General features: G+C 36.1%; 1 protein-coding gene across 1 annotated transcript in view; it reads right to left on the reverse strand.

Moving 5' to 3' along the window:
• Positions 1 to 1,954: 1,954 nt before the first annotated feature.
• Positions 1,955 to 14,460, reverse strand: part of cac (calcium voltage-gated channel subunit cacophony) — a 749,704-nt gene continuing 737,198 nt past the window's right edge. The window contains exon 44 of the mRNA XM_069307633.1: positions 1,955 to 8,428. Coding sequence (XP_069163734.1) covers positions 7,545 to 8,428 — 884 coding nt within the window. The 3' untranslated portion in view covers positions 1,955 to 7,544. The remainder of the gene's footprint in view (positions 8,429 to 14,460) is intronic.

Raw genomic sequence — 14,460 nt, forward strand, 5'->3', positions numbered from 1 at the left:
ATCATCCTGTGAGATGGAGATTCAGTATTAGGTGAACATAGTTATTCCTTGACCTATACTCTGTAACCCCTCATACAGGCAAGGGTAACAGAATAATGCTGTACAGTATACTGTAGTTAAGCTTGTTTAAAGAAAATGCTAATTAGTACAATAGTTTATTATTGGATAAACCTATTCATTCCTCTCCATTCCGTAAATAAGGGTGAATACCCCTGTATAACTGAGTAGTAATCTGTGAAAGGATTGACTTTAAGAGCAGGATGCACATCTAAATAATAAATTAGTTTTTCATCAGTCAGTTCATCGGAGTCTATTCCAGTAACCCAGCAAAACTTCATTTTTTGCAATTGCTAAAAATAAGATACAACAATATTGGAGCTGAATGTAAAAAAAAATGACATATATAGAGATATGGTGTCTATTAACAAAAGCAATTTAAACTGTTATCATCAATTGTAAGTCAGTCAAGGGTGCATTGACACTTGTGAACTCCCAGTTTACCTGCAGGGAAGATAGACCTACAGTACCAAGAACTGGTTCACCATTTTCTCAATTTTTTGTATATAAATCCTAAGTGATATTAGTACAGTATTTATAGCTGATTGTATGTTTTGTATTTTTGTATTAACGTGTTTTTTATGAATAACAGCTTCTTCCTTTAATATTGTACTGTATTTAAAAAATGTTCACTGACTGCCAGATAGAATTCAAACTATCATATTAGAAAATACTGTACCAGTACAAGAGTTTTTGGATTGGAGTTTAAGCATTTTGTATTTTATGTTTTCATTATCCAGGGCTGTGGTTTTGGGCTTGTCATGGCAGCGAGTCTGGAACAAGAAATTATAGGATTTCATGTTATTTGTAGTTGGAGTTAGTGGAGGGAAACATTAACTTTATGTTATAGTATTGGGTCATTATATATTTATACTGTACTTAATACGGCTAGAAATTTTTTAGTTAGCTCCACAGCTATTTTGGAGAATCTGTGATGAACAGAACACACACTCAAAATTATTGATGATAGTGAAGCTAGTGCTAATTTTCCTGCAAGTTCAACATATTTGGGCTAAACTTTGTAATTTTGGGTGCACCGAAGATAGCATGTTCTCGTTATTGCACCATGGCTCGAGATGCTGTTAGCTGTGATCTTGTTTGGAGATCTATTAATTCTCTTACCCTCAACTTATCCTGGTGCTACTTAGTGACATATATACTGATAAATGGTTACTATAAATACTATCTTTTTTAAGGATGGGTTGAAATATTGAACTTTCTTCTTTGGTGAACAATTGGTATTATATTATAAACCATATTTTTTAGCTGCATTTGGGAATAGTTGAGTATTTTTTTATTTAAATATATAGTACAAGAGCTTTTACATTTCTTGTAAAGCCACTAGCATACATAGCATTTTGGGCAGGTCCTTAATCTTAATCTTAATTTTCCCTAGCATACGACCAGCCAAATCATTTAACCATCAAGTACCCATTCACTGCTGGGTGAAGAGGTATGCAGTTAAGGATTGGTGCCCAGTCAACCCTCTCTGGCCATGATACGAACCCAGGCCAAATCGCTCGCTAAGTGCAGGGCGAGTGTATTACCTCTGTGCCACGGGGAGTGCCATATAATCCAATGAATAACTTAAGGCAATTAAAGATATTAATGACCAATCTCTCTTAACTCTCCATTTTAACTGATATTAATCTGATTAACTGTTGGATTATGTTATGAATGTGTACCAAAAAAAATGTACGAAAAAAATTAAAACCATGTGACTGCATTATCAATTTTTATGTATCAATCATCATTTCTGTGTATGGAAAGTGCTTCTGTAAACAACTTGTGTAATGTGCTCCTAATTATATACTGTACTATAATGTGAAACATATAGTGCTTTCACTCCAGCAGTAATATAATTGTATATTGGAGGATCAAGAATGGAAACAAAATAAACTTTTAAAACAATGCATATTGATAAAATGTTTATTCGAGACATTATAATCCTGTACAGACTTGTTCACGCATTCTGTATGAAAACCCTTAGCGAGAGTACTGGTTAGAAGTAGGTAGGAATGGAAAAAGACTTGTCTTATATATTTGGTTAACATACACTGCCCATAAACTCAGTATCATCTGCCTTAAAAATTGACTAGTCTTGAACACTACCAGATATTGGGTAAGTCACTAGTTTCAGAGATTTCCACAAGTGATTTTCTCCCTTTGTTTCAGAAACAGTATTTAAAAATTTTAAGTATTGGCTTTATAGGAAACTGGTTCTTATTGGAAGTCCCAGAAACTGGTGCTTTACAATAAGTCCCAGATGAAGGCAGAAAATGTTTAGGTTACAACCACACCGCTGTAGTTCACTAGCACTACATCTCACTTTGTTTCATTTATTGTAGGAAAACGAATGATTTGTATAAAAGTCTCTTCAAAAACATCTACTGGGTAACGTGCTATACATAATCGAGTGAGCGGGTACAACAAAGTTATCTGGTATTACACACACTCCAAGACGTCACATTCCATAAAGTCATCACCGAATTCCCAAAGAGGTGGTTCGGAAGTTCATGAAAAAGCAATGAGAAATAATTTGTTCGGAAATGCAAGTTTGGACGTTTTCCTTAGCAGCACATGCCAATCAGAACACAGTACAGTACACAGTAAAGTTCTCAGTTGTGATTGGCTAGCAGCTGCTTAGTAAAGTTCTCTCTTACGTTTTCGAGTTATACAGTAACTTGCTTTTTCCTGTAAGTACGAACACTATGCAAATCTTGTTGAAGCAATATGGCCATAATTTAATTTTCTGAAAAACCACAGAACAGTATTTTTAAAAGACAAGATCTTTCATTTGATAATAATTTATGTGCATGCCCCTAACAAATCATGAATAATTTTGTTTTAAACCTTCCATTTTAATATTATCACCTACAGTTAACAACGAGTGAACAGCTTACTGAAAAATACCTCATCATAATTTAGGAATGGCTGATTGGTACTTACAAGAGGGAATAGCCAGAAACATCAAAAAGTCTCAATTTGGCATGTTAGGTTTATACAGTATACTGTACTGACAGACAAATCATTCATGCCATTAACTGTTTCATATTTAAATAAAACATTGACACCCCACACGGCAGTTTCAGTGTACAACTGTCAGCCCATACACAGCATAAAGGCTGTGTTGTAGCTACATTAAGTCTTGTTTCCAAAATGCATTCTTTTGCTTCATTATGCTGCCTGAAACATTACATCACTTTGGTTAATTTATTAAAAAAAAAAGTTGCAAAATTTATTCTAAACTCTTGGCAACAGGCTGTAATGACAAAGTGCATTATGTGAACAAGCCTTTAGAGAACCAGTCATAGATCCATGGCATTTTTTCATGATCTATGCCACAATTTTGACGAGGTGATGAAAATTGAGCTTCAGTCAGTGATCCCAGATGGCTCAATTTTCCTATTTAAAAAGGAATTTAAGGTAAAAAAATGAACCTTGTGGCATAATCACTATAAGCTCAAAATCCTAAATCTCGTCATATTTCAATGACAGGCAAAGAGAAAAACTGAAGAGAATGAAGGCACACACGATGATACAAAGAACACACAACAGCTCTTTGTATTCTTCTAGAGACAAGGCCTGCACTTGGGGGGGTGGGGGGGGAGGAGGCTCTCTGGTTTTAAAAGGTTTAACTGGAGGGGGTGGGGGGGGAACTTTAAGAGTGGGAGTGATTTTATTTGTCTCAGATTAAATGAGAAATGATGAGTAAAACCCCATTAAATCTCACCCACCACTCTTTAGGATATTTGTTAATACCAATAACTATGTTGGTTAACTGATAAACTGATTAAATGGTATCAAAGTCATGTGAAACTGATCATGCACTAGAGTTAAGTGGCTATAAATTTCCTCTCAAATGAGAATTCTTGACAACCTCTTATGATTATAAAACATGCTTTTACTACACTTTGGTTCAATGTAAAAGTTCTGAGGTGAAAAGTCTAACTTTGATGAATGCATGACTAGTGTATTTATTTAAGGGGTATTCAAGAATTCCCTCTCAAGATACTATTCACATGTACATATTTTTCAAATTGAAAATTGGGCTGCAGGCCAACAACATGCGGCTGCGGGCTGGACAGTGTTTGGACCGCATGGGTACTGCGGTGAGGATGTAGTGATGGTTTTGCGGTTACGGTATCGATAGGCCATTACCCGCATGTTACGTGTCTACTGAGGGAAAGTTCAGAAAAGAAGTTCTTGATCAAACAGACAGTTCACTGAAAATTCATAGAATTATATGTGATACTCTGTGATTATTTGAACTTTCCACCTGATCAAAATAATTTTTTCAAACACCCTAAAACTGTAAACTTTAAAAGAACACCATCAATTTTATGATGGCAATAACACATCAAATTTAATAAATATTTAAAATTCAGATCAATCATAGATTATTATAGTTCACATATATATATTCTTATATATGCATATATTTATATATATATCTCGAATTGTAACTGAGCTTTTCTTTTAACAGGCTTTAATGTGAAGTTTCTATACAATAAGTAGATAATGAAACATTAAGCATTTATGAAAGTGGTAGAGATTTAGGGGGAATATATATATAGTAGTTCTCTGTGCATTTCAGCTGAAGAATATACAATATGGAACACTTTACATTGGCATTTTGGGCATTATCAGACTCAATGATGAGATGAGATGAAGGCGAAAATTCTTTGACATTCAACACTCCATAAGTGACAGCCAAATGGGTCTGAGAATCAGTTTGTTTTAGTTATGCAGATATTAATAATACAGTACTTAACACATTTGGTAGAATATCAAAGTCTGGCATTAATTTAGTTGATTAATTCAATAATTTTTATTTTTATATTTTTATACAATGGTTCGCATAAACTAACAATATGAACCATTGAACTTAACTTTAATTGCCTGGACTGTGTCACTAGCCTCCAATATACAGTACTTTCATAAACCCTCAAACATACACATTATACATATTTTGATGCCCTTGATTCCATATAAAAATTAGTGACTACTGAAAGACTGGGCATTCTACCTTATGTGACATTTGGCTGCCAAATTAACATTGTGAACACTGGGACCAAGATATAAAGCAAGGTAACAAAATTCACAACCAGAATGTAAACCAAGTAATTTGACAATGGCACGTACTGAGAATAAAAGCAAAATTTAACATGCACGTACCGAAAGTTAACATGTTGGACCTCAATTTCTCAACAGATTATGAGTGAATGGTAATGTAAACACTGGCACTGGTTTCATTAGTAAACATTTCAACTCTTGGTTCTTGGTAGCAGGATGGAATACTAGTTTATACAAAAAAGCACTTGTGGATTTTCAGTACAAGGATAGTTGGAACCAACACAGACATTTTTCAATTAAAAATCTGAATACCATTTTGGTTCCCTTGTTTTAATATCATCTGCATAATTGTATTTTATATCTTTCAAGTTTTATACAATTTATAAAAATTAATCAACATCATATCTAAATCACTAATGATGTACCTATGTCACTGTTAAACCAGATTGATAGAATGTTTTAGAAAATTTTACATAACAATTTTGAAGGCTAAGTCTAGATCTACGAAGTAAACTAACCGATCATAGACCGGTATATGCAAAATACCCCATGGCCCTTGTAATCTTAGGTTACATAGCAACCTCAAGATTACATAGCAACCCTTAACATTTCTCCTCAAGGGATTTGAACCTCCGTGGGTGCCCAAGATACCTCAATACTGTTCCTAGGGTGCTATATTGGCCCTCTCCTGCACTGAGGGCCAATTCACATAAGGCAGGACTTTTCATACAAAAGGTCAAAATGGTAAGATCATAAGGATCTATGCTAACTGATAACAATCCCTAACCAAGCTCATCTTCCCATTATAAACATAATTGTCCTGCAGTTCATCTTAGTAATTATCTCTGACTATCAAGATTTTTCCAAAAGAAAGGAAGGCATATATGGGCAACAGGTATCCCATTATGATGAAAACAGCTCATGATTTCTTACACAATATTTTGTATAATGTTATTGGTACTGGAGGCAGTAAACTGTTACTGCCTTCTTGAAATTCTGAATAAATCCAATAAATTTGTTATTTTTAAATAATTTCCTCAAATTATCTGTTCGATTACCAGGTATTAATACAAAATTGGCCATTTAATTAATTCCCCATTTTTAACTACAGTTTTAGTGGAAGTCTTATATAATAAAATTTAGAGAATAATATAAAGGTAAATAGATGTACTTTTAATAATTTTGATGATGAATTGGTGTAAGATGAGGCAGGAGAGCAGGGAGAGGGGGATCACCTTGGCCATGCTCGTCCCCCCCTCCACACTGTTGGACACGCCTTCCATGTGGACTCAAGATACAAAAAGTGATGCTGTCCACTGAAATTTAAAACTAATGAGTATAACTAAGATCCATACTAAGGAAACATACTTGAAGCAACCAACAATCTAACTTTGTACTAGCTACCAAAACTCTACTCAATTCTCATATTATTCTCACAATCATGTTACAAGATGGTGTGAATTAATGCATGAGTAAATGTCTTGTAATTATAAGCCCAGAGTCTGATCAAACTGGCTGATTCAAGTTCATTTCTGAAGTATTGAGGTAAGCCTGCATGGCTAGGAATGTGAAAGGACAGCAGCAAGAGATGCCAACATAGGCCTAGTCCATCCTCCCATACACGAAGCTGCTCATCAGCACAAAAATCTCCAACTTTGGCAGGCAAATGGTTTTACTTATCGCATGAGAAGAGACCCAAAGATCCTCAGTCTCCATAGCGAACTGTAAATACTACAGACTAGTTGTCAAAAACCAGAAGAAAAGGTAACAAAGTCGTACTCAGACTACACCTAACAAACAATGATCAAGAACCGCATTCAGGAGACACCCTCAACTTAGCTAATATAGTAACAATGAAATGCTAACAACTGCTGCACTTCAAATATGATACAGTTTTGTTTACACACACAATGTTTGCACTCCCACTTAATAAATGGATACCATTTTTATGATTAGAGCTGCATGTGTTAGTCAAATATGAGTTTAATAAAGATGTGGAAATGATAAGATGATGTTGAGTGCATCAGCTGATAGTATATCATGAAGGTATTGTCTGATTTAAGAGCATTTCCTGAATACAGGCCTAAACTGACAGATAAATGGGAATGACATATCTCATTCTGCTCCTTTTTGATATTCATACAACTCTCATACAGGAGAGCTACAATAGTGGTGACATTAAAATATCACAGATTTGATAGAACATTTGTTGTATGTTTTAAATAAAGCACTTGTAGGGGATATGGTACAAAACAAACATGAAGAAAAGCCACAAATACACTCGTGGCCATGGTTGACTCCCCTGCCTAGGTCCAGTGCTCCACTCTATTCCCAGGCACTGCTAGTCAGGGCGGTGCCGCCCCCATCACCACCTTAGGGGGATGGGGGCCCACATCGCCCTGTGGGATCCACTAGCACCAATCATCCTCATCACTGTCACTATGGCGCACCCCTGGAGCCGTCCTTCTGGGTGCCCCGGCACCTGCTGCACCTACTGGGGCAGGTAGTCGTGGCACTGCACGGTCCCGCCCTGGTTTGTACCCGTTAGGCACTGCTGGTGAGGGCAACTGACGAGTGCCCCGCCCAATGGCTACTGCCTGTTCAAAACTTAGTGGCTCCTCTGGCCGCCGCTCATATGGGTATTGGTCTCTGATTGGTGCCATGGGCGGGCGGCGAAGCGCACCTGGTGGTAAAATTTTTCCAGGAGGGGGCACACGAGGTCGAGCACTCCCTTCTGTAATGGGTGGAGTCCTTCTCTCACGGAACACTGGTGGCATTTCTAATTTGGGCACATGTGTGGGCGAGGCATTCAACTTGGGGAAATTGATAGGTTGTGATCTAGTAGGTGACTTTCCCCCAGGAAGGGTGTGATGGCCTGCACCTTGATGTCCTGGTAGAGCTTGGGATGGCTGGGGGCCCAGGTGAAGTGTTGAAGGTTTATTAGGTGTTGGGGGTAGTCGTCGGCCACCACCTCTCCTCTGTGGTATCGTAGGATAGCTAGAACCTGCACGCCGGTGTGGGGAAGGACTACGAGACCGTCGGTCTAAGGAAGCTGTGCCATAATATTCTAAGGTGCGGCCACGGCGTCCTGCAGTGCCTGCAAGTCCTGTTAGCGGTGAGGGACTACGGGAACGAGCATCCAGCCTTGTGGTCATATAATGACGATCTGGACTGTTAGAGGCAGAGCGAATATCCCGCATACCCCATGGTCGTGGAGGGAAGGGCTCACGGCGCCGACTAGGACTGCGGCCTCGCAATGGAGATAACACCCCATAATCATCACCATGCACCTTTCCTGTAACATAAAAATTGGTCACGTGCTGCCCAAGTAACAACAGTTTAGCTTTTTTATGGTCAGCTTATGAGCTTATATCACTCAATGCTTCAATATGCATAACTGAAGAATTATGTTCCATTGTATTCAATAAAGAGGATGGCCATTATTAAAGGTAATCAGTGATGAAAGCATATATTACACTACCTTGAACATGCTGTCAAAATACTATAATACAACATGAGACTTTGACATATGTAACATCTTGTTAAATATATCCATATACTTTTAATAATTAACACACCCAAGAAGTGGCATTCAGATTTTAGAGCAAGGCGGCAGAATACACAGATGTACACAATTGGTATGGTGAAGCATTTCTCATGAAATTAGCTCATTGTTATAGTTCACAGACATCACTAATAATAAAAATAGAGGTAATCTACAACTACAGGTCAGGACTTAACAAGGTACACAAAAACTGACAATAAACAGAGTATAGTATATCAACATCTGACACAATGTTCATCATAACTATAAAACTAACATAATGTCATCAAACAATACAGGTATCCTAATTCTGAAAATATACCTGTCTGTTTTGACTATTAAACTCTTATCATTTAGTAAAGCCTTTTATCATTTAATAATGCCATGTAGCATTTAATAAGGCCACTTATCAGTTAATAATACCACTTATCATTTAATTAAGCTTATTTAGTAAAGCCACTTATAATTTAGTAAAGCCACTTATCATTTAGTAAAGCCACTTCTCATTTAGTAAAGCCAGTTTTTCATTTAGTAAAGTCATTTATCATTTAGTAAAGCCATTTATTATTTAGTAAAGCCACTTATCATTTAGTAAAGCCACTTATCATTTAGTAAAGCCATTTATCATTTAGTAAAGCCACTTATCATTTAGTAAAGCCACTTATAATTTAGTAAAGCCATTTATCATTTAGTAAAGCACTTAAAATTTAGTAAGGCTAATTTAGAAATGACATTTATTATTTAGTTAAGTTTCTTTAGTAAAGTCACTTAGTACCACATCTTAACATTTTGTGAATCATTTTCATATTTAATAATGCTTGCATAATTTAGTAAGAGCCACTTATTATTTAGTAAAGCCTCTAACATTTACTTATATAATTATGAAAAGACGGTGCCAAGCCTAAAAGATTGTTTAGTACATCTGTGTTGCAGAGAAATAAACATTCCTAGATATCACTCAGGATACCAATACGAGAGCAGAAAGGCACAACACGAGTTATCTCAAAGAGTCAAGTTCACAAAAGGATTTTAAGGGATGAATGACTCAAATGAACATTGGGAAAGCAAGATTTCCGATCATCTTGAAAATCAGAACATTTTATGATCTACGAGGGGGGGGGTATGTGGCCATTACAAAACAATGTACAGGTGTTTGTTCCATCAAGTGGCCATAAAGTTAACTGTGTGTGACCAGTATGCATCCTAGCCAGAGACAGTTCTCACTTCCTGTTATGGTGACAGGAGGAAGGCCATGGGGTCACACTTAATTGTATGCAATTTCTTATTCATATTAGCTAACCATATACACTACATCTTTAATACCTGGGATTGGGTTAAATAACAGGGCAGAAATCAGATTAAGGAATTTCTGGAAAATGTTACAGGAATAAATAGCTTCTTTAGCAGCAGTATTCATGAGGTTATTTGGAGGCAACACCAATATGGCTGGGAACCCAGCAAAAAGCATTACATGCAGGAATATATTTGTAATGGAGTGTGAACAGATCTTTCAATAGGGATAGTGGTTAAGGAACAGCACAAATAAGAATTGGGACACTACTAATTAACTGCAGAAAGCATTGAAGGCAATACAGATTGTGGCAGTCTTGTAATTTAAACTACAGAAGCTTTATATTTGTAATAATTGATCAGGAATTTGGCTATCATTATTTATTTACATAAATGATATATGGAAGCATTACTTAACAATAAGATAAGGAAGGAATTATCATTTATGCACTACAAAAAAAAACTACAACTTACTTCACAAGTGGTTTATTTACACTCTCCTATCTCAACTATGATGCAAGCTTACTCACTACAAACTATCACAAAATGACACCTTGCCATATGTGTGCACTTTTGAAAGCAAATGTAAACAAGAATCTAAAAAAATTCTGACCTCACAAATATTTCTGCGGTGCAGCAAAACATGACCTAATGTTAAATGTAGAAAGTGTAGAGATAATGTATAAATTGACACACACTAAAGTTAAAGTGTGCATTTAAGCATGGTGATTACAAAATATAATGAATAGCAATAAAAAGCAAGCTATAAAGGTAATAGATTGAAGATGTCATGATACACACACACACAGCTCAAAAAACAACTGTTATTGTGAATACAGTAATCTTAAAAGCCTGTTATCATCTATGTACTGAGTGCCTTGTCCAAAATGACAAAGCAACTAAATTGTTTTACATGTCAATGCCAAAAACTTTGCAGGTAAATTTTTAGTTAATGGTGTGTAATTACCTAAGTGTAGTTACAGGGTGGGACACCACTATGCTCGTGGTGTCCTGTCTTTCCAGTACTATTATAAAATGTTTTAAACTATTGACGGTTTTGGCCTCCACCACCTTCTCATTTACCTTGTTCCAACCGTCTACAGTACCACTCTGTTTGCAAAAGTGAATTTTCGTATATTTCTTGGGCAGCTTTGTTTAGTTAGCTTAAACTTGTTATTAACTATTTACTTGTTCTTAAACTTCCAGTTACACTTCCTTAAAAATTATGTTGATTCACATTACTATTTTGTACACAGTGATCATATTGCCTCTTTTTCTTCTATCTTCGAATTTTGGCATGTTTAATACCTCTAATCTCTCTTCATAGCTCTTGTCTAACAGTTCCGGAAGCAATTTAGTTGCATGCCTTTGCACCTTTTCCAGTTTGTCGATGTGGTTCTTAAGATATGGGCACCATACAACTGCTGCAGGTTCCAACTTTGGACTTACAAAGGTCATGAACAATTTCTTTAGTATTTCACCATCTATGTATTTAAAAGCAATTCAGAAATTGGAAAGTGTAGCATAGCTCCTCACACAACTTATTCTATTCCTTGCTCCTCTCTACCCCTCTTGCTGCACTTGGGCTCAATGTATCTTAACTTTGTTTTTTTGTTAGCTTAATCCTCTGTCTTTTATTTTCTTTGTTCTTGTAGTGATGGGGCTGAACAGGCAGCATGCAGCTACATTGGGTTCATTTGCCCATTTGGTTTTGCAGCTTAGTATCTGAGTGGTTGTCCTGAACTTGGACCTTGTTTTTGGGGACTTAGTCTTAGAGCGGTGAGTATTCATTTCCCCCACCATCCGCTGTTTCCTCCAGGCTCCAGGATGTTTGTGAGTTTTGAAGCCTGGGCTGCTGTTTGCATGGGGTGTAGCTCAGCTTTGCTGATCAGCAAACTTTGCTAAATTGTATACTAATTGAAAACAAATTTACTGACAAAGAGATGTTAAAAGCAGGTGTTTAGATGTTAGCTGATGCACAGTTGTTGGTTTATTTCATTATACTGTACTCTTTAGTGGATAACAATAACAGTTTTATCTCAAATTATATTTCTAAATTATCTAATGCAGCATTGTTTTGAGTTCAATGAAGAATTATCTTATTGTGATATGACACAAGGGAAGCATATATATTTTTATTTAAATAATTCTTTAAAATTTAATTTAAATCTATACGTTTCTTGAAACTATATCTACAATATATATTTTGTCATCTAATGTATCCCAAAAGAATGTATTAAAAATTACTGGTGGTATATTTATAAATTATTATGTAATGATTAACAATCAAGAAGGTGCAGTTATAATTCAAGCACAAGCATGTTTTTCTATCAGTTTAAACTCTTACATTGACAATTTCCATTTCAACAATCACACACACACACACACATACATATATATATACAGTGGTACCTCCATTTACTAATTTAATCCGTTCCCAGAGATGGGTCATAACTCAAAAATTCGTTACTTGAAAAACATTTTCCCATGAGAAAAAATGTAAATTAAAATAATCCATTCCACACTCCCCAAAATATTAACTTCAAACCAAATTTCATACATAATACACACACACATTTTAGTATGTACACACACACACATTATAGTATGTACAAGTTATAGCTTACCTTAATTGATGACTCTTGTTGGCATATGGAAGATGGTGAGGAGGGTGGGGAGAGGGGAAGGGGAGGTGGTGTTACTGTTTGGAAGGGGAGTCCCCTTCCATTATAACATCAGGCAGCGATGACTTCTCTGGGGTACTCTCTCTCCTATGTTTTGCAGGCATACCACTAGGACCTGGTTGTGGCTCACTGCTTGCTTGTCTTACAAAGAACCTTTCTAAAAATACTTGTTTTTCCCCACATTTTAACACTTGTCTGTAGTGAGACATCATATTGTCATTTAAAAGGTCAATGCAACGGCTTGCTACAGCCTTATTTAGGTAAGTTTTTTCAACAAAACTTTGCAGTTCTTCCCATACTTCATGCATTTTCTTAATGAGGAAGGGACATCCTCTACTGCCTCTACTCTCACCTATTTTCTTACGTTGAACCTTATCACTGACTTTCTTGGGACCCATGGTGTGATATATAATAATTACTTTTGCGTTCAAAAAACAAAAAGCACAAAAACAATGAAGTTCTTTACAAAGAATTCAAACGCAATCGTCGCTAAGTGGGTGACTGGTAAACTGAGGCGGGGTCACCCGTACCACCAGGAACTACGCGCTTAGTCAACCCGTACGTGTATCAACAAAGTCGCAAATCGAGGCAAAGGTTGTAAATCGAGTCAAGTTTTACAACGAAATTGGGGTTGTAGCTCGAAAAATTTGTAAGTAGGGGCATTTGTAAATTGAGGTTCCACATTGTATATACAGTATATTATATATATATATATATATACAGTACATATATAAGTTGTGAGGGTACCACCTGGTGGTACCTCCACACAGTGGTGGTACCACTACCACAACTGTGAATGATCTCTTGTTTTTCCTCTATCATCATCCTCACAACTATTTTCTTAGGTTGAACTTTACCACTGACTTTCTTGGGACCCATGGCATGATATATAATAAGAACTTTTATGGTAAAAAAACAAAAAAGCTGGCAAACAATGAAATTCTTCACAAAGAATTCATGCACGGCTGCGGTCGTCACTACGCGGGATAGACTTGTAAACAAACTGAGAGTGCTTCGCCCCGCATCCCCAGCACCATTCGCTTGTTCGACCCATATGCATATGAACAGACGTCGTCTTCCAAGTAAACCGTCATACACCATTTCAAATTTTACAGTGGATTTGACATCGTATACAAAAAAATTCATACTCTATGGCAGTCATCAGCTGAGGTTCCACTGTATATATATATATATATATATATATTTTTTTTTTTTTGATGCAACACAGATGAATGTTTAATGAATGACAGATGAACTAGTTGCATAGGAAGTTTGCATACCTTTACATGCAGACAGAGTCAGAAGAAGAGTTAGTTAATTTTGCTATCTAGCTTAAACCTCCTACCGTACTTCTTATATAAGCATATACTGTACTGTTTCCGGACATAACCATAAATGCACCCCAGCAGATGATGGTAGGGGAAAATTAAGAACATATGAGAAGATGTTCCCATACTACTTGGGACATCTCACATCTTCCAAGGCATAGTTTCCTTGGATATCTGTGTATTATTAATGTCAGATGTTAATTTATTAACGGGAAAACACTTCATGCTGATACAAACTGTACAATACAATAAATAAATAAATAAATGTTTGTACATATTACTAAATTAAATACTTAAAGACACTGACCTTGCTTCTATCACAAATGGTGAAACGAACACATGGAGACATTAGGATTTGAAAGGATAAACAGGGAGTGAAATTTATAAAAAAAACAAAACTACTTAGAGCTACAATTTTAATATACAGAAAATATTAATAGAAACTAACTCCCTTTTGTCCCTTTGTGAGAGGAGTGGTTCA

The sequence above is a fragment of the Procambarus clarkii genome, chromosome 60, assembly GCF_040958095.1.
Source record: "Procambarus clarkii isolate CNS0578487 chromosome 60, FALCON_Pclarkii_2.0, whole genome shotgun sequence".
Taxonomy (NCBI): domain Eukaryota; kingdom Metazoa; phylum Arthropoda; class Malacostraca; order Decapoda; family Cambaridae; genus Procambarus; species Procambarus clarkii.